We start from the raw sequence: 26,507 nt of genomic DNA on the forward strand, positions 1-26,507 counted from the left end.
AAGGATTCGACCTCTTCTCGCGCTTGTCTTGTTCGAGGGCCCAGGGCGTTGGTTCGCTCGTGTTTTCCCTGCTGGGCCTTGTTTATGCATAAACGCGCCACAGAGCATGGGGCTGTGCCTTAATGTTCTTCCGAACGCCTGAGTCTGGCGATGATTTACACTCCTGAAGGTTATTATTATTTCGTGCGCATCCGGAGTATGGCCTAACTATAGAATTGTTGCTACCCTCCTCTCTTTCCTCCTATTCCAGCGTATTTCCTCTGCCCGGTTAATTGTGGAAAGTATCCACCTCGTCGGCCATCGTCCTAGCTTTCAAAGCTGTTTACATTCCCTCACTCCCCACCCTCTGGTTTCGTTTCTCGTGTAGTCCTTCGTTCTACAGCCCGGCGCCCTCTTTCTGCACGCCGCTCTTGATACCAGCCATCGGCAGCACTTCAATCACTTCAATCAACCCAGACCACCCCTCTACCAAAACATCGCCCAACTCCAAATCTTTCATCATGTACGCGTCGATTCTCCCAATCTCTCTTCTCCTATCATCGGCCTACGCCTTCGAAACCCGCCTATATACCAGCAAACAATGCACCGGCAGCGCAAGCGCATTCATCCCCACCGTCGCCCAAGGCTGCAGCACCGCGCGCGCCGGAACTTTCAGCGGGATGATCAATAGCTGGTCCAATGACGCAGACAATAAGCTTATCCTCGCGACGTACAGCGACAGCAAATGCTGTCATACGAAACTGATTGAGGTGTTTGACTGGACGGATGGGTGTGTGGAGGTTCAGACCGGTGTGCAGAGTTGGAGGGTGTTGAATCCCGAAAGCCCAGATACGGGGAAGACGGGTGAGGATTACGGGTGTTGAAGCGAATAGTAGGGTTGTTGTGTTGGCTTTTTGGGGATCGGGAACGGGGACGGGAAGGGAGATACAAAAAAACATGTATATCTGTATAAGAGAGCTCAAGATGGTCTTGAGAGGGGGGAATTATAGTTTTGCAATGCCGGATCTCCCATTACCGACTAGATTTGCTTCAGTATAATGAGTTGAACATACTCGTACTTTTACAGTTTGGAAATCACTTTAGCATCAAAAATCAAAAATTGGCACACAAAATTCGGAACATTTTCATGAGATGCACTGTACGAAGTACTTCGTACAAGTGCTTGGTATCAATTCTAGTCTAGATCGTGTTCCTAGCGTTTCCTCCTTCGCATCCCCCGAAAGCGGTTTCGCTCCGAGTAGTGTCCGTGCAACTAGCTACCAGGCAGGACCCATGAATCCTCCGCAGCCCAATCTCTAAGCGCCCCGTATTACCTGGGCGGGAGATAACGATCATCAATCATCAAGCAGATCCTCCCTAATTCCCTAATTCATGAGATTAATTCAAGTATTATTCCTAGCCGTAGCCCCATGGCGCCTAAGCCACACCGCCATATCCTGATGGTTTCTCTCCAGTGCCACCTCCAGCGCGGTCCTCCGTTCCCTCTGGCCCCAAGGATGCGGTAGCTCCTTTTCCAGCGCATTCACATCGGCGCCTCTGCTCACCAAAAGGTCGGCAACATCGATATTCCCCACCTCCGCAGCCGCTACCAAACTGTCGTCCTTGGCCGGGTCACCGCCGTGGTCCAGCAGGTCCCTGACGACATCCGTCCCCGACCACTGGACCGCCGTCTCCAGCGGCGTCAAGCGCCTCTGGTTCTCGGTGTTGGGGCTGGCGCCGTGGGCGAGCAGAAACGCCCGCAGGTCAGGGAGGTTGACGGCGTGGCGCAGGAGTGGCCGCATAATCATCTGCGGGCCAGCCTCATTGACGTCCCATCCGGCCTCGATGAAAAGCTTTAGCATCGCGGTGTCACCACCATGGAACGCGGCGTCGACGGCCAGGCAAGACAAGTTATACGGTAGGAAGCCGCTCTGCAGCATCGCGCGAACCACATCGTGGTGTTTCTGCTCCACAGCGGCGCGGATACTGCCCTGCAGCGAGACCAACGCCTTTCCAGGAATGTCCGCCGGGACTGGAGTTATCTGGGGGAGGATCCGTTGGACTTCCTCCAGCGATCCGGCTTGGCAGGCTAATTCGAGCTGCTCGAGGAGAGGATGGACGTGGGATCTTGGGATGCGCAACCCGTTTGCAAGAGTGGTGTAATCGTGCCAGATGAACTCGCTGGCGATAAGCGGCATTGTTTCTGGAAATGGAAGAGGATGGCAGGAAAAAAGGGGGCGGATGGAATGCGCAGTGCAGGGCAGTATAGAGTAGTGCTGTAGTATAGCATCAGTATGTCCGGCTTCCGAAGGCGGGCAATTTTATATCCAAGTAAGCGCGAAGGATCCCAATTTCAACTGCGCCGTGTGCTAGTCGTGAGGTAGTCAGTCTAAACTGTCTACTGCGTAGCACCTCGCAATTGCAAACTTACCAAGCACCTTGCGCCTTGAGGTTTCAGGATGGCCTTGGCACCGCTTTAAGCTTATTGCACACCTTCTATACAAGGTTGATGGCCATGGCCCCCATGTGGCCTATCGTATACGCAATACAAGTGTCCTTTTATAGCTCTATTTTGAAATTAACCTTCTCACTGATGTGGTAGGGCTTGCGCACCGTCGGCAGCGCAAGCAATGTGCGGCGAAGTACGTTGAGTAGCGTGCCACTAACTTCCATTACTCCACCGGCATACCGTCTCCATTTGCGATAGTCTTCCAACAGGATCTATTTTTCCCTGTGGGATTTGCTTGCGATGATGCCAAGAAGTATTCTAGAATCCACGCCGCGCGATCTACGAAGAATACCGTCGGGGTATTTTCAAACCCCCTGCCAGCTAACACAAAGCCTCGCATTTCTTTCCTTTGGGAAAGCTAGCGTGGCTAATCCTAGGCATCACTTAAGCCGTACAGTCCCCCGTGGCGGATAGGCATCTTGGGATATAGATCGCCATGGAAAGGCATTGGAGACCGCTATTTCTTATCACCGTCGCTCCTTGAACTTGTCACTCGTTCCATCCCAGGTTTTCCCCTCGCTCGTTCTTTTGTGACTCGGTCACTCGCTTTTTTCAAGATGTTGGCCCTACGGTCGTCTCTTCTGTTCTCCACACTCATTCTCGCATTCTTCATCGCCGTAACTCAATCCCTCGAGCTAGGGGGCAGCATAGAAGTTAAATACTTAGGAAACCCAAACCAAAAGTTCGTCTCTCATCCTCACCCAAAATCCTCATTATCTCCATTTCTAACCCGTCTCTAGGCGCGCCCCGGTAAAGAAGGACCACGACCCGCCACCATGTGCACCAGACGGCGTCAAGCCCAAGATCATCAAAGTCACGGACGATGGGGCCAAAGTGGGTGTACTGCCGTATACGTTTGAGATGGTCAGGGATGCAAACGCAAAGCATGCAGCGGGTAAGACAACCAAATCCAAATCCAAGCTGCGGTCTTTACTCGATGTCCCCCTTGAGAAGCTCAAGCAGTGGAATGCGAGAGATCTCGCCAAAAGACAGAATGTAAGTATCCCTGCCATTCCGCATCTCAACACTCGAGAGACTAATCCTCACTTCTCTAGGGTGTTCTTCGTCAATGGTACAACCAAGCCACGGCCAAAGTCGCTACAGACAGTGGCGATGCGCACATTTGGAGCGCTTCCGGAGACATCGAAGACCAGATGATTGCCACGGGGGACTTGTCCGGGTGTACAGTCCTTATTGTCTCGTCTCCCTTCGTAACCATTATGATCCACGTATGGGAACGTCGTGCCAACGAAGGCGCTGCCTGGCTGTTGGATCACTTTGGCGCAGCGCAAAAAACCCAGGACCTTGCCTTTGCTAAAAAGGGCCAAGAACTCCTTGCGGTGCCCTTGCGCGCCTTCGGGGGTACCATCGCTAATGGGTTTGGCGGATGGCTTCCACTTGAGCAGACCACCGTGAACATTGTGGCGCCGGGGATCAACCCGGATTACACGCAAACGAAAACCCCAGCCACCGCAGTCAACCCCTTTTATGCAGTGAACGACCCAAATAACCCGGGGGGTCTTATATTCCCCAACGGCGCCATTACCTTACAACAAATGTCGGTGGTATTGGTGATTCCTGGCAGGGAGTCCACGCAAAGCAAGATACATACGTATAGGAGGAGGTATTCGAATGATCCAAAGCACAGAACGGATGATCGTGAGTTTATTATAGTTAAGCCTGTTATTATGCCGAATAAGGAGGTGTGGGCTATGATGCATTACGATGATAACAAAACATACCCGCTTTCGAAACTGTCAGTGGCTCCCTCATCTTAGGGCATATGATAGATGGATGGGGGAAGAGAATACTATTATTATTAGAGCCAAGTTAGAGTGTAGAGATCACGCGTGGTGTTTAGAGAATCGAAGTAACATTAAAGAACTTGGTTAATTTCGCCCTGTTTAACGCCGCTTGAGTTCTAACTAGAGCAAGCATATAAACCGCTATGTAATAGGGCATTATCGTATAGTACTATGTGTTAGGATTCGTAGAACAGCAGGATTTGCCACATACTAGTAGCTTTATAAAACTACACAAAATAAAAATTCCAAAGGGATAGAACTTCTATTTACAACAGAATTTATAATTCTATAAGCTTGTTTTGTAATTCTAGATTCAGGTGCGCTGCCATCTCGATGTCCCACACTGCCAGGAAAGACTTCTCTTGTTCTCCTCTAAGTGTCTCTTCGGCTTTACGATCTGTCTATTTCCCTGCCTTTTACTGACTGCAAAAATCAAACACGTAATGATCAACGCTGCCTTGGGTGTGTAGGATTGGGATGCGATATTTGAACTTGCGGCGAATCGGGTTGGTGGTAAGGCTGGCGTTTCTTGAGCCTCGGGTTGTAAGAGATGCATGCTCCAAGGTCATCACTTATTGGAGGTCGGAAAATATATTCGCAACCCAACCCGTAAAATCAGAGTAAATGATCCTATACTCTGTTAGATTGACTTCGATGTCGCCGTGATATGAGACCTGCCTCCTGAACACCTCTATAATGTAGAAAAGTCTGCTCACCTCGTACCCCACCTGACATGAATAATGAAAATTCCAAAATTCCAGCTTATGCGACCGTTTTCTTCATAAAGACGCTGTCTAGTGGCCACACTTTTCCATTAGGATCAATATGTTTAATATGACCTTCCTCGAATCTGTAGACCTCATATCCACGTCGTGTATACCAATCCTCATTCGACAACTATTTAAAAATCAGCTTTGTCATCTCTTCTTCATCGAGAAGGGTTCAAATAAATACTGCAGGCGGCTTCATCCCAATTTCTACCCACATCTGAGACCTATTCGCACTATTATTGGCCAAGGTATCCAGAGACAATACCTTCGCACACAACGGTTCCTTAACGGCCTCGCTCTCGAGGGTATCCATTGTAGCACGGCCAAGTCCACCACCTTGGATAGCGCGGGAGATATAGAATGTAGATATACAGTAGATCCCTTTTGAAGCGTCTGCTTGGTCCGGATACGGAGTCTCCGAATTTAGGGAAATGTGGCCCACAGGAATAAATGATTGCGAGGATGGTACCCGTGGGTTACCACCTAAGGCCGTGGCTGAGTCAAGAATGGGCGCCGCCTCTCCGGGGTACTTTAGCAGGTGCTGGGCTAGCTTGGACTCTTTTTCTGGATCCTCTTCTGAAAGAACCTGCTTTATTAATTAGAACTAGATATCATAAATATATATGCCTATCCTCAGATACGACAACGTGTGCATGACAGCAAATCAGGAGATGTGAGAAGCAAAACATGTAATGAAATTCCGAAACCGGGTCACAATCCGCGGCGAGAAACAAAATCGAACACAACTCACAACCCACTGAAGAGCCATCTTGCCCTTTCGCTGCAAAACCCTCCATTGTTCAATATAATCCTGCTTCCACCCGCATGCAACACGCTGCTGAACCATTCGCTCGGCATGCGCTGGAGACTCAGGGTCCCAAGCGATTAAGTTAACCTTGGCCCTCGCCGGTGCCTTTAATGGCATAGTTGGCACTGCCTCGATGATGGACGACGGCATTTTCTGGGACTATTCAAAGGAAAGAGGACGACGGTGAGAATTATAAAGTACGAAGTGAGGTTGGGTTGAGATCCACAAGTTGGAAGTAGGTTGGAAGTTAGGACCATGTCAAACAGGGGCTTGGCGCGCCCTTTCGATTATGAACCCCTGACGACGCGTAGCGCCACGCCAACTTCTACCCCGGAGTCAGGACGTGGAAAGCTTCTAATCTACGAAGTATTACTATACTGCACGAGCTATCAAAATATCGTCCGTCTTTCATATTTCTGAGCTGCTCGTGATTAAAGTATTCTGCTAATATCTCAAATACATAGGTACCTATTGCCCGCTTCCCAGTCCACTTTCCAACCCTCGCAACAAGCACGAGGCCTCCCTCCCTCCGGAAATCCTCCGGAGATACCCACGTCGTGATGCAACTCGTTCGTGCACCAGTGCTGTCTTGGGCCTCTGAAGGCGATACACTATATCCAATTCGTCTTGTCAGAAAAATCACGACCACGGTTATGCGATGCTAGGAGAATGGTCCGGGCTGTCTCGCTGTGAGGGTGCAAATCAGGTGTATCGGTTTTTGTTGCTTCTGTTTGAAGATGATTCTCTGGTCAAAAGCTTTGGCTGGAAAGCCCGACAGCTGAAAAGGGGGATATAAGCCGTCTCTCCGTATAGCTAGCTGCAGCCGGGATCTCAACGCCACAAAAGAATTATAAACTAGGCGATGACTTGGAAGACAAAAACAAGAAACTAGTTGATCCGATTGGTTGTCGAGAAAAGCTCTCCCTAGGAAGACGCTTCTGAAAGTAACTTAGGCGTCGATTTCACAATGAAGTGCACAAAACATCGACTCGAGGTGGTCTTCCAAGCCGGGACATGGCCGATTCGCAGACCTTCTTCCCAAGTCGGTCATGGATGAAGTCGATCCACATGACCGATTTCAATATTTCGCGTGCCTGGGACCATGAGTCGATGCCCGCACGTGAAACAGCCTCGTCAAGCCAGACACTCCTCCAGTCCACACGAGAAAGCTCCTTGGGTGCCACCACATTGGATAGCATGGTCATCCAAAGTACGATAGGTATGGGTAAGTCAATGTCTGTGGACTTGCGCAGCCTAGACAAGGCTTTGTTGTAGAGATTTAGCAGATTATCATAGGGCTGTTCCATAAACTGCCGTTGCATGAAGATTGCCGAAGAAAAAGCCAGTAATCCGACTCGCATCGCCTCCTGCAGGTAGTCGCTCTTGAATGACAGGTGCGTGAGTCTGTAAAGGATAGAAATCATCATCTCATTATACGTTTCTGGTGAAAGCTTGCGTGTCGTCTGATAGGCACAATTGCTAAGACAGGAGAAAGCATGGAGATCTCTCAAGGCATTATGTAGTCTTGCGTCCATAACAGTCTCTGCGAAGGCGCGTATATTAGCGTCATGAGGCTGGTGACTGCACTGTATCAAACCACGATCCGCGATATAGCAGTCCCAGGATATTCCCTCTCCGAGAAGACGCGGTCTGTTTCCAGAGAGCAACGCATACGCCAAGTCAGCCCTGGCTATCGTGTCAGTATTGAACCAACGCTAATCAGCATACATGTTTGGGCCTGGGAAGCAGAGAAGGGGACTCACCTGCATACCTTGACCTGTGTATTATTGTGTGTATTTAGCTCCCGCACTCCGCCTCTTAGGTTCACAATCTTCTCTAGGCCTTTGATATGATTTTCTACAGCCGCAAAATCTCCAGTGAGCTCTGCGGCCTGTGCCAGTGTAATAACAACCATGATCGTAGAATCAGATATCGCAGATGTCTGGTCGAATTCATTAAGTCGCGCCTGCAGTATCTGTAGCGTTTGGCCGTAATGGAAGCAGGCAAGCGTGCTTAGTTTGTCATGGAGAGCGCTTTCCACAAAAGCACGAACCGAAAACATCATGGAATGGAGGCAGCAGATGTCGTTGATCATATAGGGGAACCAACCCCTTTCAACAACATGAACGTTTAAGCAAATCTCGTAGGGATATACTCCATACTTTTGGAGGCCAATTACTGGAAATTTTCTTAGTAAAGTTCTGTGAAAGTATTACTAGCATTCCGGTTACGTAGTAAGTGAGGGGGATATAAAGGGATTTTATGTACGTTTTACTAGATCTTGAACCATATAAGGCTCGACTCCTGATGGCAGTTGTAGCCCAGAAAAGTCTCCACCGACCCGCCTAGGACTTGGTGCTGACAAGACGGACTTTGAAGTTGGTGCTTCATTGGGCGTAATGGACGCCTTAAGCTTACGATGGGAAGAAATCCAGGACTGCAGCGGCACAGTCTGACGGCCTGCTACTCCTGCTCGCGTCGCATGGCCCCTGATAGCTTTGCGGTCGGGCTTGTCCAAGGCTTTATCTGTCGTAGTAACAACAAAACGAAGTCCGGCCGAGTCTACCATGCAACCCTTAGTATTGAACAAGACGGGGTATAATGGGTAGATAATGCAAAGTATACGAGCCAATGGTGTAGTGGAAGGCGGCGGTACTAGTACATGGTGGTGCTAAAGACAGGGAATGATGTGGATATAGAGTACTCACACTTGGGCTTCGCCATGGATAGCACTATTCTGGAACTCGTCCGGAGGTGGACCAATTTCGGGGTGTCAGGAAGGCTTGGCATGAAGAAGATCTCATCCGATGGGACTATTAGATAGGCTCAGATGCGCGTAAGGGAATATGACGCGAATGGAATATTTAGGTGAAATTAAACGTTGAAAGCTGTCTCCGCTGGGTCCGCTCTTATATGAATATCAGCATTGTCCTAAAGCGACTATGGATAGGGATTAGGGAGGTGCGTCATCTACTCACATCTGAAGTGTACAGTCAAGGCCATGTCGTTGCGGTATGGCCGAAACAAGGGGTAATAATACTCGAATGCTCCACGAATTGTGACACTCTGGGTCGTGGTTGTGGTCATTGTCGTGGTCGGTGATAGGACTTAAGAGCTGTTTCTCCACGCCCGAAGCTTGGAGCTTTGAAGCTTTGCCAAGACTTTTTGGGTATCCTGTTTGGGGCTAGCGTACGGTCCCAGCTTTCATTGTGCCAAGACAAGTGGGGTTTCCCCTTTGGGAACTATAGCCATTTCTCACTCACTGCGCCATCATATGAATTCAGATGATGGCCAACTACTGAATTCCGCGAGTCTGGCGGTGACCTGGCCCGTTAATATAAGTATGCCCCGACTCTTCCGTCTTGATAGCAATTTCATAGTCCCCTAAATTTACAATTCCATCTCGTACTCACGATCAGGTACACATCGGTATATAGTATAAGGTATATATATCACATTGGTAGTACGGTTCACCTATTGTCTTAAGATTCATCCACTCTTGGTCACGGCCTTGAAACTCGAACGAATACGATACTGTGAGATTTCCTACCTTCATTGAGATTTTCAAGAACTAATGTCTAGGTAAGTCCCCCCCAACTCGAGATCCTCCATCACTTCTCGCCCAATATGGTCGCCACGGTCGCCTCCAAGGATATGTCCACTTTACCCAAGAACTTCGGCAAAATCTTCTGGAATAATCAGTTCAAAGTCGAAATACCACTCCCGTCGGAAAAGCAGTACGGCAGCTTGAAGGGTAAAGTCGCAATTGTCACAGGTGCCAACCAGGGCCTCGGCTTCGAAGCAGCAAGGCAGCTCCTGTCCCTCGGCCTATCCCGCCTTGTGGTTGCCGTGCGGTCCCTTGATAAAGGCAAAACCGCTGCTGCAAAACTTGCCACGGCAAATTCTTCTGCAAAGATCGATGTCTGGGCTCTTGATATGGAGTCGTATGACTCTATCCAGGCCTTTGTCCGCAAATGCGATGCTGAGCTCCCACACATTGACTACGCAATCCTGAATGCTGGTGTCGGCCCGATCAATTTCAATATAGTCCGCTCAACTGGACATGAAACTGCAGTCCAAGTGAACCACCTCAGCACAATCCTTCTTACGATTCTCCTGCTGCCTGTTCTGAAAACCAAATCAACCCGGCAGGACCCTGCACGACTGACAGTCATCAACTCGATCACGGCCCATTTGTGCAAGTTCCCGAATCGTGCTCGGCGACCACTTCTCGCTTCATTTGACGACCCCAAGAATCCTCCTTGGGATTCCCAGGAGCGATATGGCGTGTCAAAGCTTCTATCTCAGCTTTTTCTAGTCAAGCTGACTGAATATGTCAAGTCTGACGACGTAATCATCAACATGGTTGACCCGGGTCTGACGAAAGGCACAAATTTAAGTCGTGATGCAAGAGGTGTGGTTTGGCTAATGTCAAAAGCATTCTTCGGAATCGCTGGCAGGACCGTGGATAGAGGGGCTGCCACATATATTGACGCCTTGCTGGGTCATGGCAAAGAGGCACACGGATGCTTCCTCATGAATACCGAGATCGCGCCGTAAGTCTTCGGCCTTAGCTTTCCCTATCCATCTGAACTCAAGGGGGTTATGAATGGACTTCGGAACTTGACTGACAGTGACATCAACGACAGACTTGCAACTTTCTACTACACCACTGACGGAACGACGGCGAAAGACCAGATCTGGGATGAGACTATGAAGGAGCTGAGCTTTGCCCATGTCGAGGAGTTAGTCGCCTCCATGAAGCATGGACCATGAAAGAGCTGAGCTTTGCCTAGTGGGGGTTGCCTAAAGTCGATTCTTATCGCGATTAAGCATTGGTATCTATATATGTACGATTTGCCTGCAATAATATTATGTTTATGTTTAAGTTCTTTGTTTGGTATTGTCCTTCTGACTTTTGTGTACTGTTGATCAGTGTTGATTATAATGAACAAAGAGCAAAAAGATAGTAAACGCGTAAGAGAGCTAGGCAGAGGTTATATAACAGTTTTTGTTCCAGATCAATGGCTAAAGGAATTTCTCAACACTTTTTAGAAATTTAGGACCTTCCGCTATATTCCGGTGCCAGACAATGTACAGTACTTGAGAGGATAGAAGAAATATGGACCAACAGACAACTTTTCAAGTGTACTTCACGTCTTTGCCTATATATCGCCCCCAGCCTCATAGAACCTCCCACTAAGAAGCTGCTTAGGCACGCTTTCCAAAAAATAGCTAAAAAAAGATATGACCTACTTGATAAGCGCCAGTAGTGACTGCCCCAGTACTTATGGGGGCGTATCCGAAAGATTGAGGATGGTAAAATTTCGTAGTGCCTAGCAGCGAATATATGAGGAGGGACTGCGTCAAATACTCCTCTAGCATTGTCCGCTCCCAAAACTAAGCCGGAGTCTATGGAAATTTTCCTACAACAGACTCGATCATCATCCCCATCCTCTTACATCATCTTATTCGTATTCGACTTTGCTCATGGAGATTGCAGGCTTCATAAAACGGCCCTGGGAAGAAACCGATGAGAATAAGGTTCTAAGACCAAAAAGGAGTCAAGACTGCTACTAGTGCTCCAGATTGTGAAATAATAACTATCAATCCTTAAAATTATAAAGTACACGGGGTGGTATTCTCTATGATGGGGTTGGGTTAATGGGGTAAGGCAGGCCGCTATGACTCGTCAAGCTTGGATTGCGGCACTAATGTAATTTTGGCAATCCCGTTCTCCTTGACTTCTTGGATGTTCTCTCGTCTCTATAAGACTAGGGACGTATCGGGCTCATCGCCTCGTAAATTCCGGACCCCCAAGACTCAGACTGTAGCGAAGTCTCAAATTTCACATCGGGTGGTAACTCATCGATGGCCGAGTAGATCCTTTTAAGGTGAATCGGCATCCAGACATTGTAGATACCCATAGTGAATTCGTACGCTGTCCATTTTTCTTTGCCATCTAATACTATAAAGATGAACTCGTGGATTAGATGACAGTAAAAGGTAGTTCTCTTGCCATCAATAATAGGATAGTGACCATATATTCTGACAGACCGGTGATTGTGTGAGATAGAGAAGGCCAGGATTTCTCGATGAAGCTCGTTTTCGCGCTTGACAAGCCTAAGAGTTTGACAATGCCCCTTGCTGCTATTGTCATACTATACGCATTCTGCCGGTCTGCAACATCTAGTGCGGCGTTGCTATACTTAACTTCGCAGGTTAAGAACGGGAAGTACATGTAGTAAGTGGCCATAAAGAAAGAAGTTTCAGTAACCTCGCCGACAAGGGGTTTAAGCCGCTTGAGCTGATCCTCTGTGAATGCCCCTCGCCCAAATCCTACCGCATAGTCGGGCTGCGGACGAGTCTGTGTTATAGGAATGGAATTATTCCAGCCTTCGTGGACACTCTCGACTAAGATCTCAAGCTGTTTGGCTCCGAAAGTCGCAAGTGTTTCCGCAGAAGGAACAATAAGCCGAGTAACATCTTGAATAAGTCTGGCCTCGTTTCTGCTTTCTAACTTCTTGCAAGTCTTCTTGAACAGATCAGCCCGAAAAAGCGACTTTTGGGGAACTGTCTGCTTCTTCCTAAGTAAAACTCGGCAGATGCTCTTGCTTGCATTTGTGATTCCTAACTCTGAATCATCCAAGTAGCTACCCTTAGCCGCAAGTACAGTTTGGTAGCGTATGTCTTGGTATGAAGCAGTTGTGCTTGAGGTATGGGGATCTGTGGCGATGACACCTGACTCCGTTTGCTTCTTATGGAGAGAGGAAGACGACTGTTGCTTTGGAAGTAAACGATTCATCTCCGGGTCCCAGAATTTCTCGTACCAGGTGTCTTTTTTGAGATCGTCCCAAGTCAGGTTGTATTGTTTGGAGTCCTTCGGCCAGTGTTTTTCCGTTACCCAGAATTCAACCGGATTGGGCTTCTCAACGCTGACTCCGCACGTTCGCTCTTGCTTGGAAGGCGATTTGATTATGGTAGGAAATTGGCCTTCATCGTCCTGCGATCGTTTCCGCTTACGGCCGCTAGGTTGTTGGACCTTGGCTTTGAGTTAGCTTTGTGGAATTGCAGGAGTGGTGACATGCTTCTTTGTCCGGGTGTTTGAAACGGAGGGATGAAGATGGACGGTTTATTATAGAATTCGCGCCTTCGGGTACGCTTCTCTGGGAGCGTTGCAGGTGGTCTAATGGTTCGGTTCTTTGAGGAGAGAGATGTGATTTTTCGTTTCGAATTCCCTGAGGTGGCTTCTCTATCAATATTCAGTCAGTGGCTGCTGGCAATGGACATACTAGTGGGCATCATACCCTGGTACTTTGACAGCAACGGTTGACGCCAAACTTTTCCGTTTCTTAAACGTGGAGACATGAGGACTAGGAAGCGTGAGTATGAAGATAACTTCTACTTACCGCCAGGCCACCAAGATGGACGGAGTTACGTAGCAAGAGGATGATAAAGACATAAGACATACAGACAGGGACAAGTATGGCTGGGCCTTTGAACATTTTAGCGTACCGCGCTAAACATTAATGTGGCTGCCGTAAGTGACTAAGTCGAATAGCCGTTCGTAGATTCGCTAGCCTCTTATCCCGAGATAGGTACAAAGGAGGTAGTGTACTTCGTAGGTCACCAGTCAAAGAAGTCTAAGAGATAGGTTTAATCACTAGAGGTAACAGCAATATGTGGCAGTATTAGATCTAACATCCAAGTAGGGACCGGTGCGAACGGAGCTACAGATAACTAAAATGAAAAGTTATTAAGAAATCCTCGAATAACTTTGTTTTGGCAGATCTCAGGGGGGGTGTCCTATGTCCTTGCAAAATGCGGAGTGAGTGTCATCGTGTCGAAAGTGGTGGCGGATTGATCCGACGCGCCCTGTAGACTACACATGTGGGTCTCGCAGAAAAATAAAAATGCAGCGAATATAATAGAATCAATGACACAGCAAAACCAACGAATTAAGGCTTATTAGTACGGATGTAAACGAAAAGCTACATGGATTGATTTATTTAATGAGAAGGCCAACGAAGAATTTTAAAACAGAGCTCCTTCGAGATTTCTTTTAATAAATATCCTTATCTCAATCCGCTCCAAGAAAGTCTATAGAAAGGAGTGCCCAAGCAGCAAACGACGAACTCTTCACTTTCCCTCGTCGAAAACAAAACCAAGGGGTTCATTTACAGGAGAGAGGAAGAGAGAGAGAGAGGAAATATGTTAGAAACAGCCCCCCAAGTCCCCAAATCTCATGATGGACCCATCACAACCCGTCCCGCACTCCCCAGCGACGCCGTTGAAATCGCAAGAATCGGCGCGACCTCCTTCACAGCGGCATTTGGGCACTCGATCCCAGCTGCCGATATGGCCGCCTATCTAGAGAGCGACTTCTCAATAGCGGCAACATCAGCCACCCTCCACAGCCCTCTGATGACCACCATCGTCGCCGTAGCTCCGGACGGCGCAATAACAGGATACGCACAGCTCCGCGAAGGGACCACAGAACCGTGCATTAATCAGAGGGATCTCCCGACGGTGGAGTTGCAGAGGTTGTATATGAGTACGGAGTGGATGGGCAAGCGCATAGGGCCGATGTTGATGCAGAGGGCGGACGAGATTGCGAGGGAAATGGGGAAGAAAACGATGTGGCTGGGGGTTTGGGAGGAGAATTATAGGGCGCAAAAAGTTTATGAGAAGTTGGGGTATCGGAAGGTGGGGGATCATGAGTTTGTTTCCGGGGAGTGTGTGCAGACGGATTGGATTTTGTTGAAGTATCTTTAGAAAGAAAGATTAGGGGACTTAGATAGAACGGGATATAGAATAGTTGGTAGTTTCATACATTGGTTTTCGAATATCGTTCTATACATATAGGTATAGGATGCAGAGGATCTTCAGGATATATTGTTTATAAACGGGACCTTATTAGATTTTTAATAGCGAGGTAAAACTAGAAGTAAACAGTTTGATCAATAGCATTTGAAGTATAAGCTCAATATCTATCTCGTGACAGTGTGTATATCTATGCAGCTTTTAGCAGGAGAATCGAAGAAGAGGATCACTTGCATATTTATCTTCAATTTATTCGTGACTTTAATTTCTCACACCTTGACGGGCCGCTAACTTTACTCCGTGAAGGTTTGGTTAGCTGAACAATGGCGGATGTTGCTTCTTGAGATTATACTTTTTTAGGGGTAGGGAACTCGATAGCATCAACGCTACTCGAGTAGGCTCAATCTAGGTTATAGCTCGCCTTAGCAGCGAGTTATCTACTCGTCGCCACGTAGATCTGTTCAATAACAACCCAAAGTTTCAATTCAACTAAAGGAAGTATGCCCATCAGATCACGGATTTCCCCACTATGTTGCCGCCTCTTTGCATGTAGAACCATTGCTAATCAGCATATTCGACCGTCGATAGTTGCCACGTTTGCGACTTCGACGCAAAGACAGAGTGCCAACCGGGTAATGGCAAGGCCTCTCCTCAGCGCTGAGAAGTCTGATGGGACTTGTATGTATAGCAACCCCTGGCTATTAAGGATCCTAATGTTTGTAGTAGAAGATATTTCGGAAGAGGAACTCTACAGATACACTCGGAATCGCTGGATGCACGTTGAGTCGTTGGCATGACGCCTTATTGTTCACAGTTAAAACTCACCAGACATAGATACAATGAATCCACACAGCTATCAGGAAGGTATCTCAAATTTGACCTTGAGCAACTCCTGAAAGCTGCAGTTACAGCTATCTCTAGTGAGGATGCCCGCTATAGTGTGTTTCCACGATAAACCTACTATGTATTAAACTCGTGGCTACCTTGGACTTTAGGCACTAGAGTTCTCAAGTGTCGTGAAGGGCTCAACAATAAGGGTTACCTCCTCACAATGGATGACGGTTCGGAGATCGTTGCAAAGCTCCCAAATCCGATGGCAGGGCCAGCTTATTATACAACGGCGTCGGAAGTAGCCACTCGCGAGTTTGTAAGTACTTCTATCTATGCCTAAGAACCGAAACCTCACCTTTGATATTGCCAGCTACGCGATGTATTGAATATTCCTACTCCTCGTATCATTTCCTGGTCTGCTGATCGAAACAATCCGGTTGGGGCAGAATACATCCTGGAGGAAAAGGCTCCAGGTAGGCCACTAGGCAGCCTCTGGTGTCAATGGCCGATGAAGTTCAAACTTGAAATAATGGAGCAGATTGTGGAAATAGAACAGCGGCTTGCGTCGACGAAGTTCGTGAAATCCGGCTGCATCTATTTTAGGGATGACATTGCAGAGGAAATGTCCAGTGATAACGCCATAATAACCAGTATGCCATGGAATTTGTCCTTACTCAAACGTTTTAAGTTAGGTCCCCTCGTTTTCAGCGACCCGTGGCGCGGTGATAGGACACACATGGGTATGAATCGAGGACCGTGTGAGTTTTTCGTTTAATACTATACAACTGGCTTGCTCTAACGGTACGCAGATAACGGATCGCTTGAATTTATAGAAGCTATGGCTACAAACGAGATGCGGTTTATCAAAACGCATGCCCGTCCTCGTATGAATTGCCATCGATCCTCTACGGAACCCGAGTTGCCCGAGGAAGTGCTCGATCTCCTAGATCGGTATCTCCAACTCACTCCAGCCATGGTACCTCCCGTAGGGACGGACGATATACACTCGCCAACACTTTGGCATCCAGACCTCCATCTTAATAACGTATTCGTCGACCCCGAATCAAGGCAAATCACTCGTATAATTGACTAGCAATCAGCGGCTGTTATGCCGTTATTTTACCAATGTGGAATCCCGAGAATGATTCAGCATCGAGGGACAGTTGCTGATGATTGGACCTTGATTAAGCTTCCAGAGGATTATGACAGCCTTGGTCGTAGCGAGAAGAAGATCGACCATGACCGAATGAGCGAGACTTGCCATAAATATCATGAGGCTGAGACTAAGAGCAGAAATCCAAGACATTGGGCTGCTCTACAACTAGAAAATTCCAACGTGAGAACACAACCGTCACGTCTTGCTGTGGATGTATGGGAGGATCGCGATGTATTTTTCCTTCGGCGGGCTCTACTTTCAATCGTCGAGCTGTGGCAGGACCTTTGTCCAGGGTCTGTTATATGTCCTGTAAGCTTCAGCGAGCAGGAACTTGCACTGCACGCGGCCGAGGAGGAGAGTATGGCCGATGTTGGTAAAATATTAAGACTTTTTCGAGACAATTGGGGACTACTTCCAAATGGGATGGTAGATCCAACTGAATTTGACCAGATACATACTGCCGTAGCTGAGCTTAGGGATTCCTTCATTGGGGCTGCTGATGATGAGGCGGAAAGGGAACCCTTCGCAAGGTTATGGCCGTACCAGGATGCGGACAGCTAAGAATTGGAGATACGCTTCGTCAAATTTGAAGTTCACATTGAATCATTGGATGTAGCGGATTGTAGTACTAGAATGATGCCCTATTATACTTTTCGATAGAATCTGAATATACAACATTGCTTAACCAGCCTCAACTCTGATCATCCCCGTTCTACTGCAAGCATCTTTAAAACGACCATCGTCCCATTTCCCATACCATACGATATAATGTTCTGTAACTTAGTTGTGTCAAGGGAACTAGGAAGTGTAATTATTGCTCGAGAACATTTTCTCTCGGCCCTTGCTAATATATCCGATTGCATGCATAGGAACACTTACCAGAATACTTCTCAAATTGCAATCGCTATAACTTTGTTAGACATAGCTAGCCATACTGTAGAAAAGAAATTCTAATAAATATCGTAATGTTCCTCAGATGGGAATCGATAAGGTACATAGTTCACAGTTCTCACAGTTTCAGAGACAATATTTCAGATGGCAAAAGCCCAGCGCAATTCTTTCTATATTGATGTTTTTTTTAATTATCAAACACATTACCCATGATCCAAGGTCTCCCAGTCTCCCAAAAGCAAACATTAACGCACGTTCATTAGCCTGTGACGCAAACCCAAACACAAAAAAGAGTGACTGTGCCATTAAGGCTCCCTGCTGTATGCGCTTCTTCCAACTTTTAATGACATATCGTCTGATGGATATCAGATACCCCATTACCGAGTCAACCAATCTTTGAGATGGCGAGGACAAGATTTACCAGTTGCCCTCGACATCCTTGGGAGCAGCTCCCTCAGCTGCCTTCGCCTTGTTCTGCTTCCACAAGCATGCGCTGCAAATAGCGCTGAAAGCAAAGAGCACACAGAGTGCAATGCTCAATCCCCAAATAGCCTTCATCTCGTAGCAAGTCGTCTTGCTGGCACCGGCCCACACCCAGTAGTTGACCTTCTTCATATTGGCGGCGACGCTGTCGAGGAAGGATACTGTTGTCCCTGTACTTGGGAGAGCGGCGCAGTCGAGGTAGGAGAGGGGCTTGCCAACCGTGGTGGCTACGACGATGACCGCGATCAAGAGAAGGGAGTCCATGCCGGCGGGGACGAGGAACGGGAGGACACCGTCGAAGTAGAGAATGAAGGTTATGGCTACATAGAGGACGGCGATGCAGGTCTGTGGGTGTTATGTTAGTGTGATGCATGTAGTGATGGGATGATGGAACATACCACTGAGAGGGTGGCGACGATGACCTGGGGAGGTGATTGCTTTACAGCTACCATCTCGGCGACGAAGTTGGCTGTCATGCCGATGATGGAGATGAGGCAGATGGCTTGCATGGCTCGCATGATGGTGAAGGTAGCACCCAAAGCTCCGAAATTTGGTCCCTTCATTTTGGTGGTTGTTGGTGGAGTGAAAGAACGTTCTCGTATTGGTGTTGAAGGATTTAGAAGCTGGTGATGATTTGGTTGATTCTGTTGGAGTGTTTCCAAGGTGCTTGATTTGAAAGTTTGCTGGGTGCTCAGAAAAGGAGTGTAAAGAACACTATTGATGACGAAAGCCCTTTTCTAAAGAATGAGGTGCAGGTATTGATGCCGTCTAGGCGAAAGCAATGGGGAGGGCTGTCGAAGTGTTGATGAAACTGGCCGAGCTAGCAGCGAAAGAGTGACCGAATTGTCTGACGAGACGGTTCCTATGAAGAGAAGTAATGGAAAACAGGAAAAAGGGAACAGAGAAGCACCGCTTTTGTAGATTGAGAGAGGAGAAAACGAAGAGATGAATGAGATGAATGAGATGAGGAGAGAAGGAAAGCAAACTGAGCAGCGGAATCAGATTCTTAAATATTCATTCAGCACTTGCTATGAGTGATCTGAGCTTGAATCATAAATGAGGGTAAGGCCTAGATGTCAAGACTCTATAATTGTTTGATACAGTCGAGCGTTGTGACAGCCGCTGTGCTGGCCAATTAGGGCGCTCACTACCTTGCTCTTGTCTTCAGGCGATGATCCCAGCGATGTGTAGGCGCCTCACAAACGACCCAGCAGAGAAGCGAGGTAAACCTTCAATCCGCTCTGTACCAATGAACCTAAATTGCATCGCGTTAAAAGAAACCGCGGGATCTTTCGAGGCCACAACGACGACCAAGGCATTGGTCCGACTGCCGCGATGCTATTCCTGTCGCAGCCAATGTGTGTCCCCAAAGGCCTTGTAACCTTAGGTCTGGCGGAGCGTCCCGTGAGGCTCGAACGTACGAGGATTGTAGGCGCGTTCGCGGGCCGCCACATCAAAAGCCGTCAGGAATCAGGAGCCATCCAGATGTAATGCGTGTATTTCAGCGCAGTGCTTGACTATGTGGCTGTAGAGAGGTTGGATGAGAGGCTCCTGTAAGACCCGGATCCATGGATAGATGTCATGGTTGAAGTTTCAACCACGGCCCCAAGATTTTGGCCATGGTGGCTGTGAGACATGCAAACAGGATCTCGCCGATCTCACAGGTTGAGGGGAGAACAACAGAGAAATCACGGCGGCCATAATCATCCCATCTCATCATTTTCATGAACATGGTCTTGTAATACATTGGACTGGATCGTTGAGACCGGAAGTGCTGAGTGTGAGGTACCTAGGTACCTTATGAAGAAGATTGGACCAGCACAGTGATGAGATGAGCGGTGGACGAAGCACAAGTACGAGTACGAAACAGCGCTAAATTATTTCCGAACTGGCTCTCTAGCCTTGTAGCCTTGTGCTCGCGTAAAAACATACTCGATACAGCTCCAAATTTTGTATGTCAGAAGAAGCCAGGACATTCAATTCAATTCACCTCCGCCGTGCAGCGCAGTGCAATCAAGCACATCGGCAGATGCCAATGACAATCCAAACCTCCCGTATTTACTCATAGCCTACAAGCATTACCACAACTCCTCGCGTCACACAATTCCCTTTGTCATGGCCTCCAGCAGTACTGATGTGGCTGCCCCGCCACCAGCGGGCGGCGGCCTCGATATCACAGCCATGAAGACCGACGTCTACAGCAGCTGCATGGACATTGCAGAGGAAGAGGGCCTAAAGACGGTCTTTCACCAGAGCACCATTTTCGCCCTGGGCATCATCCCCAACAAGGACGTCCAGGTCCTCCTTCAAGTGGTGCAAGGGCTTCTGAATGAGAAGTTGTTCAAGACTGTACAGGATGCGGAGGGCTTGGGCTGGCGAGTGCGGACTGAGGATGATGCTAAGAAGTAAGTAGTGCCTTCCGCCATATCACTACCATGTGAATTCCCCTTTGGAACGTAAACATAGCTAACTACTTTGTCTTGCTTGTTAGATTCCGCAGCCTGACCGCAGAACAAGAGATGGTCTACGGGCTCATCGACGAAGCCGGCGACGATGGGATCTGGACCAAGACCATCAAAGCCAAACTCAAGATCCACGACACCATCATGCGCACCTGTCTCAAGCACCTCGAAGGCCGGAACCTGATCGCCGACATGAAATCCGTCGAGCACCCCACTCGCAAGATGTACATCCTATCGAGCCTGCGGCCCAGCGAGCGTGCGTCAGGAGGCCCATGGTACTCAGAGGGGGAGCTGGATATGGAGTTCGTGGAGATTGTGACGAAGGTGCTATACACGCAGATCAAGAGGAGAAGCTTCTACACGGACACAGCTATGCTTCGTCGCCCCGCGAAGACAATCAGTAGCAAGGGCAAGGGTATGTCTTCCGCGCAAGCCAAAGCCGCGAGGGAGAAAGCACTCGGTGCCCGTGGAGGTAACGAGGACGAGCGGTCGGCGCGAAGTCGTCTGTACGAGGCTACGCTTCCTATGCCGGCGGACTACAACGGCTATCCGGATCTGGATGAGCTTACGGCCTTTCTCGACGGGAGCAATATCGCAATTCACACGACTCTGGGGGCGCACGATATTCAGCAGCTCTTGGATATCATGTGCTATGATGACCGCATTGAGAAGGTCATTGGGGCAGGGAGTGGTATTGGGTATAGGGCGCTGCGGAAGACCTTGAGACATGAGCATGATGTTACGAGCGCGCTCACCGAGGTGCCTTGTGGCCGGTGTCCAGTGTTCGATCTTTGCGAGGAGGGGGGACCGGTTTCACCCAGCAATTGTGAATATTTCACTGATTGGCTTGATATTTAAGGGGATTCGGACGACTTCCATGTCAATGCATAGCGTCGGGGACTTTTTTATTTGGTGGCGTTTGGGAAGATACCATGGCCTTGTCACTTGTAGGAAACATTAACAAATCAAAACGATCTATCGCATGCATCGTGGTTAGGGTGGAAATCAGGCTTATTTGATATGGATCATGAACTTTTCGTCCCCTAGTCTCGTTCAAAGCGTGCTATCTAATCTTGTGCCCTTTCGGATCCTAATTGACACAGCCCAAGAATGATCCGCAGCTTCCGATGAGGTGGCTAATCTACAACTGTCCAGACTTGACAATGGTGGGCTTGTTGCTGTAGTTGACCTTGCCGCTGCCGCTGCCGGTAGCCTCGAGAGCCTTGACAATCTTCAGCGACTCCTCGTCAGCGACCTCGCCGAAGACGACGTGCTTGCCATCGAGCCAGCTGGTCACGACGGTGGTGACGAAGAACTGGGATCCATTGCTGCAGGATGGTGGTTAGCTTTGCTGGGTTGAGGTGGGTAGGCGCAGCTTACGTGTTGGGGCCAGCGTTAGCCATGGACAGAAGTCCGGGCTTGTTGTGGGTTAACTTGAAGTTCTCATCGGCGAACTTCTCACCGTAGATGGACTTGCCACCGGTGCCCTATAGGAGTGTGAGCTTCAGTCTCGTTATTCTACGGGGGGATCCAAGCGTACGTTGCCACGGGTGAAGTCACCGCCCTGGAGCATGAACTGAGGAATGATGCGGTGGAATCCCGAGTTGGCATAACCGAAGCCCTTCTCGCCGGTGCAGAGAGCGCGGAAGTTCTCAGCGGTCTTTGGGACAACGTCATCGAAGAGGTTGAAGTTGATGCGGCCCTGTTGGTCTGCGGGGGAGGAGGAGTGTCAGCAGTGCATTCGGCCACAGTGGGGGGACGGAGCGAGCAGATCGAACAACACGGTGCCAACAACAACGCGTTGAAGGCCATCAGCATCAGGTAGACAGCTACATCAAGACGTCTAGTGACGACGGAACAGATCATCGCGATGCTCCGAAGAGATGGCGGATGCTCAATTGATGGGAAGGAGGATGGGTGGATGGGTTGATGGGTGGATGGAGGGGCTGACTTACTTGCTACCTTGGAGGTAGCTTTTCCTTGAGCATCGAGGACTGGGCCCTCCCAGGTAACGTCGAAAAAGCTGTGTTGATTGTTAGCATCGACCGAGACGAGACACCGATGATGGTCGATTGATGGGGGCTCACGTCTTGATAGTCATGTTGGATGGAGTTGCGTGGAATGATCGGGCGTTGAGTTGGGTGAGCTTGAAGGATTTTGCAATGATGGAGGAGGGGAGGTGAGCGAGAGAGAGGTGGGGTCTGAGGAGGGGTTGCATGTTTGGGGTGGTTGGTGGGCGGAGGGGCGGAGGGCGGCGGTGCTGGCGGGTGCTGTCCTGGTGTATTTTTGCTTGCTGGGCTGCTGGGTGTTGCTGGTGGTGACGGCGGCGGTGGTGGCGCTAGGACGCGGGTAAGCGAGTCAAATCGGAACGGGGCTTGGAGGACGAGGCAAGGAGCTGCTGGGACAGAGAGCAGGTATGGAGTAGGTAGTGAGGAAATAGGGGCAAAGGGGCCGCGTTCATTTGATTCCCATTTGATGCTTCACCCAGGGATGTGCATATGGCAGAGGCCAGAGGAGAGCTGAGCAGAGCTGAACATAAACAGAACAGAACAGAACAGAGCAGAAGAGAGCAGAAGGGAGCAGAAGAGTGTAGCAGAGGTGGCTAAGGTATGCTCTGTGTTCCGGTTTCTGGTGCTGTGTCAAGCTCTCTCCCGGCTGCTGTTGCTGCTCTGCTGCTCATCAACTTGAATGCCCGCCCACTCTTAGCTCGGGGATAGACAATGCTTTGTCCTCAAGAATCCCTCGCGAAGCCTGCCTTTCCATGGGCATGCCATGGCATGACATCTCTGCTGCAGTGATCCACATCCACATCATCCACATCCGTACACCAACACCACAGACCGGGCACACGCAGACGCTGCAGCCGTGGTGCAGCAGGGCAGAAGAATCATGATGTGTAGGCGTGTACGTACCTGGAAGAGATGGGGTCGGTCGGTCGGAGACTCGGGAAGGGGCTGGAAAGACAGGAGACCAGACGCCGTAGAAGTAATACTTATACAATTAGAATACACGGGACGGCTCTGGGACGATGATGCTGATGCTGAGGAGAGAAAGAGAACAGGTGAACGCGCTGCTCACGGGCTTTGGAAATAGTATAATTCTGCCGCGGCGCTCTTCACCGGCTTATCACGTGATAATAAAATATAGGTGTGGTCACGGGTTGTTGGGAGGGCATGTGGTTGGGCATGCTGCCTGAGGCCAACAAATAGTGATTTCCCTTCCCTGGTAGGTACCAACTAGGTGCCTTAGGGAGGGAGGTACGAACTGTGTACTCTGTACTCATATTATTAGAGCAAAAGTCTCAGCAAAAGCCGAGGCATGCAACAAATCGGCCCCTGTATGGAGCCACGAACATGCTACGTTTTACGCGTACAGGGAATTAGGCTCGGAACAAGCTCAGCCTTGCCGTTCGTGCCCATAATAGAAACTACAGCTTCCTCCACCTCCTCTCAACATCACACCGTGGAACTTGCACGTATTACATTTACATGATGGCAGAAATAGGCCTTGCCGCCTCGATCATCGCCGTGATCCAGATCACCACAGTTGTTGCTACGAATGTGGTCAAATATGGCCAATCGGTCAAAAAGGCGAAGCAAGACGTCGCGAAGATTCAAGCCGAGCTGGGAGATGTCGAACAAATTTTACAGAAACTCAAGGATTTGGTAAATCAAGCAACAACAGGGGCGGAGAAGCCTGTCGACTCATGGCCATCGTTGAACTCCCTCAGCAGCCCCGATGGAGCGCTGGAACAGTGCAAACTAGCCTTGTCGGCCCTCAGCGCTAAATTAACACCTGTAGAAGGATTTGCAAAATACCGGCATCGTGCCCTTTGGCCATCAAAGAAGAAAGATGTAGAGCGATGCCTTGAGGATATCAGAACACATAAGAGTAAACTATTTGAGTTGTTAAACGCTGAGCACATGTGAGACTACGTAGCTAACTCAAGGTTTTTCGGCTAACGTTGTATTAGGGGGCAATCTCTCGAAACCGGGCGCATGGTTTCCGATATATCCAAGAGCCTGAGCGGTAAGCGCGCATAATGACATGATCGGACAACATCCCCATTAGTATCGAGACTCGAGAACTAACAGGTATCAGATGATAAAAGGAACGGGATCATCAGGTGGCTATCCCAGGCAGATCCCGGTAACAATCAGATAGCAGCAAGAAAGAAGCATCAAGACCAAACTGGCAAGTGGTTCACAGAGGGTGAGGAGTATCTCCAGTGGAAACAAGATCCAGACTCGTTTCTTTGGTTATACGGCATCCCTGGATGCGGCAAAACCATTCTTTGGTAGGGCCTCGGGCTCAATTACGCTTCATATGCCTACTAACCAGAGAACAGCTCCGAAATCATTGAGCAGACTCGCGAGTACTGCGCAAATCAATCTGCCGATCGGGTCCTTGCTTACTTTTACTTCTCATTCCGAGATACAGAGAAGCAGAAGGTCGACAACCTCCTATGCTCCATTCTTTCGCAATTGGCCCGCCAAGAGGAATATATCCCGGATGCAGTGATAACACTATATAACAGCTATATGCAAAGCCGTCCGCCGACAGACCGACTTCTCGCTGCAATCAAGAATATGGTAGATGGCCATAGGACCGTCTTCATCATCATTGATGCCTTAGATGAGTGTCCAAACGATAATGGAGAACGAAGCGATCTTTGCGACGTTTTGAGACAGATCAACGAATGGGCCGCAAGCAACTTGCATGTTTTAGTCACCGGCCGAAGAGAAGTTGACCTTAGCGAGGCTCTTGACCCGCTATGTTCAATCCCGCCCATCTCTATACAAGGAGCGGCTGTTCGATCCGACATTCAAAAGTTCATATGTGCCGAGCTCGCGAACGATAGGAAGCTAAAAATGTGGCCGGCCGAAATCCAAGCGGAAATCGAGCGAGTTTTGGTTGAAGGAGCTAATGGAATGTAAGACTATACTCTTCCTTGACATCTCAGTCCTACTGGATTTGACTCTCCTTCTAGGTTCCGCTGGGTCGACTGCCAATTGGACTCCTTAAAGAAATGTATTACCCCCGACGATGTGGGGAAGGCCCTGAAGTCCCTACCGAGAACACTGGACGATACCTATGAGCGGATCCTTATGAGTATCCCTGAGGAACACCAGCAAAAAGCTCTCGTTGCTCTCCAGTGGATAAGCCACACCTGCGAGCCCATAACTATCGAGCAGCTTACTGAAGCTGTAATAATTGACCCAACCGCTGAAACAGCGTTTGACCCTAGAAATCGCATTCCCGACCCAAGTTGGCTTATAGAAATATTGTCCGGGCTGGTCATCGAGTCAACAACGTATCGGACCAATGTATTTTTATTTTCCGAGCAGGCCTGGGGGGAACTCTCGTTCATTGAAATAGCCCATTTCTCCGTAAAGGAATACGTGAACTCTGTTCGGATACGTTCTGGACCTGCACATACATTTTATATTTCCGAGGCGGATGCTATCGAAGCGATTGTGCAGAGGTCCCTTCTCTATATAACGTGCTATTCCGTGTCCGACAGAAAGTCAGCGTCCTCTAAAGATCTAAATGAGTTTCCGCTACTTGGATATGCGGCCCTTTGGTATTGGCACTTACGGGCAGCTGAAGCTATAAGTACAAGAGCAAACGATTTAATTTGTAATTTTTTGGATTCCGAGGTGTTAGTATCTTGGATTTTAATTCATAACCCTGATAACGAGCTCACTTTTTCGCTAAACACCTTTAAAATCGGAAGTCCTTTATATTACGCTACGTTGTTCGGAAATAGTTATCTTCTTCGATATATCATCAGCAAGGGTGCCGATGTTAATGCCCGAAGTGGAGCACTTGGTACTGCCCTTCAAGCCGCCGCATACTATGGGAACACGGCCGCATATCGTGGGAACTCGGATATTGTAAAGGCTCTACTAGATGCTGGAGCTGATGTCAATATGCAGGGTGGAAAGTACGGCTCTGCCCTTCAAGCTGCCGCATTTGCTGGGAGTACA

At 48.8% G+C, this 26,507-nt stretch overlaps 13 protein-coding genes across 13 annotated transcripts in view; 6 read left to right on the top strand and 7 right to left on the bottom strand.

The window, feature by feature from the left end:
- Positions 1-563: 563 nt before the first annotated feature.
- On the bottom strand, positions 564-938 carry BP5553_02487 (uncharacterized protein; the record flags this gene model as incomplete). The annotated part of the gene is made up of 1 exon (XM_032011110.1): positions 564-938. The coding sequence occupies one exon, from the start codon at positions 936-938 to the stop codon at positions 564-566; it is 375 nt and encodes a 124-aa protein (XP_031875164.1).
- Positions 939-1,382: 444 nt separating this feature from the next.
- BP5553_02488 (uncharacterized protein) lies at positions 1,383-2,177 on the bottom strand (the record flags this gene model as incomplete). Its single annotated transcript, XM_032011111.1, has 1 exon — positions 1,383-2,177. The coding sequence occupies one exon, from the start codon at positions 2,175-2,177 to the stop codon at positions 1,383-1,385; it is 795 nt and encodes a 264-aa protein (XP_031875165.1).
- An 868-nt stretch (positions 2,178-3,045) lies between these two features.
- On the top strand, positions 3,046-4,266 carry BP5553_02489 (uncharacterized protein; the record flags this gene model as incomplete). The annotated part of the gene is made up of 3 exons (XM_032011112.1): positions 3,046-3,170; positions 3,229-3,484; positions 3,544-4,266. 3 exons carry the CDS (start codon positions 3,046-3,048, stop codon positions 4,264-4,266), a joined length of 1,104 nt encoding a protein of 367 aa, XP_031875166.1.
- A 789-nt stretch (positions 4,267-5,055) lies between these two features.
- BP5553_02490 (Uncharacterized protein) lies at positions 5,056-6,021 on the bottom strand (the record flags this gene model as incomplete). Its single annotated transcript, XM_032011113.1, has 3 exons — positions 5,056-5,190; positions 5,248-5,649; positions 5,815-6,021. The coding sequence occupies 3 exons, from the start codon at positions 6,019-6,021 to the stop codon at positions 5,056-5,058; spliced, it is 744 nt and encodes a 247-aa protein (XP_031875167.1).
- An 812-nt stretch (positions 6,022-6,833) lies between these two features.
- BP5553_02491 (Uncharacterized protein) lies at positions 6,834-7,933 on the bottom strand (the record flags this gene model as incomplete). The annotated part of the gene is made up of 2 exons (XM_032011114.1): positions 6,834-7,557; positions 7,635-7,933. 2 exons carry the CDS (start codon positions 7,931-7,933, stop codon positions 6,834-6,836), a joined length of 1,023 nt encoding a protein of 340 aa, XP_031875168.1.
- A 1,565-nt stretch (positions 7,934-9,498) lies between these two features.
- Positions 9,499-10,647, top strand: BP5553_02492 (Uncharacterized protein; the record flags this gene model as incomplete). Its single annotated transcript, XM_032011115.1, has 2 exons — positions 9,499-10,427; positions 10,521-10,647. 2 exons carry the CDS (start codon positions 9,499-9,501, stop codon positions 10,645-10,647), a joined length of 1,056 nt encoding a protein of 351 aa, XP_031875169.1.
- A 1,213-nt stretch (positions 10,648-11,860) lies between these two features.
- On the bottom strand, positions 11,861-13,239 carry BP5553_02493 (uncharacterized protein; the record flags this gene model as incomplete). The annotated part of the gene is made up of 3 exons (XM_032011116.1): positions 11,861-12,913; positions 13,032-13,123; positions 13,179-13,239. 3 exons carry the CDS (start codon positions 13,237-13,239, stop codon positions 11,861-11,863), a joined length of 1,206 nt encoding a protein of 401 aa, XP_031875170.1.
- Positions 13,240-14,082: 843 nt separating this feature from the next.
- Positions 14,083-14,646, top strand: BP5553_02494 (Acyl-CoA N-acyltransferases (Nat); the record flags this gene model as incomplete). Its single annotated transcript, XM_032011117.1, has 1 exon — positions 14,083-14,646. The coding sequence occupies one exon, from the start codon at positions 14,083-14,085 to the stop codon at positions 14,644-14,646; it is 564 nt and encodes a 187-aa protein (XP_031875171.1).
- Positions 14,647-15,745: 1,099 nt separating this feature from the next.
- BP5553_02495 (Uncharacterized protein) lies at positions 15,746-17,242 on the top strand (the record flags this gene model as incomplete). Its single annotated transcript, XM_032011118.1, has 4 exons — positions 15,746-15,841; positions 15,896-16,283; positions 16,335-16,570; positions 16,619-17,242. 4 exons carry the CDS (start codon positions 15,746-15,748, stop codon positions 17,240-17,242), a joined length of 1,344 nt encoding a protein of 447 aa, XP_031875172.1.
- Positions 17,243-17,989: 747 nt separating this feature from the next.
- On the bottom strand, positions 17,990-18,618 carry BP5553_02496 (Uncharacterized protein; the record flags this gene model as incomplete). The annotated part of the gene is made up of 2 exons (XM_032011119.1): positions 17,990-18,400; positions 18,454-18,618. 2 exons carry the CDS (start codon positions 18,616-18,618, stop codon positions 17,990-17,992), a joined length of 576 nt encoding a protein of 191 aa, XP_031875173.1.
- Positions 18,619-20,170: 1,552 nt separating this feature from the next.
- BP5553_02497 (uncharacterized protein) lies at positions 20,171-21,375 on the top strand (the record flags this gene model as incomplete). The annotated part of the gene is made up of 2 exons (XM_032011120.1): positions 20,171-20,460; positions 20,547-21,375. 2 exons carry the CDS (start codon positions 20,171-20,173, stop codon positions 21,373-21,375), a joined length of 1,119 nt encoding a protein of 372 aa, XP_031875174.1.
- Positions 21,376-21,658: 283 nt separating this feature from the next.
- Positions 21,659-22,735, bottom strand: BP5553_02498 (Peptidyl-prolyl cis-trans isomerase; the record flags this gene model as incomplete). The annotated part of the gene is made up of 5 exons (XM_032011121.1): positions 21,659-21,845; positions 21,898-22,004; positions 22,058-22,227; positions 22,473-22,540; positions 22,605-22,735. The coding sequence occupies 5 exons, from the start codon at positions 22,733-22,735 to the stop codon at positions 21,659-21,661; spliced, it is 663 nt and encodes a 220-aa protein (XP_031875175.1).
- Positions 22,736-24,008: 1,273 nt separating this feature from the next.
- BP5553_02499 (Uncharacterized protein) overlaps positions 24,009-26,507 on the top strand; it is a gene marked incomplete at both ends in the record, with an annotated part of 3,675 nt that continues 1,176 nt past the window's right edge. Inside the window, 5 exons of the mRNA XM_032011122.1 lie at positions 24,009-24,442; positions 24,491-24,546; positions 24,619-24,814; positions 24,866-25,450; positions 25,508-26,444. Of these exons, the coding sequence (XP_031875176.1) occupies positions 24,009-24,442; positions 24,491-24,546; positions 24,619-24,814; positions 24,866-25,450; positions 25,508-26,444 (2,208 nt within the window). The remainder of the gene's footprint in view (positions 24,443-24,490; positions 24,547-24,618; positions 24,815-24,865; positions 25,451-25,507; positions 26,445-26,507) is intronic.

Source organism: Venustampulla echinocandica (genome assembly GCF_003357145.1).
Source record: "Venustampulla echinocandica strain BP 5553 chromosome Unknown scaffold_0, whole genome shotgun sequence".
In the NCBI taxonomy this organism is placed as follows: Eukaryota; Fungi; Ascomycota; class Leotiomycetes; order Helotiales; family Pleuroascaceae; genus Venustampulla; species Venustampulla echinocandica.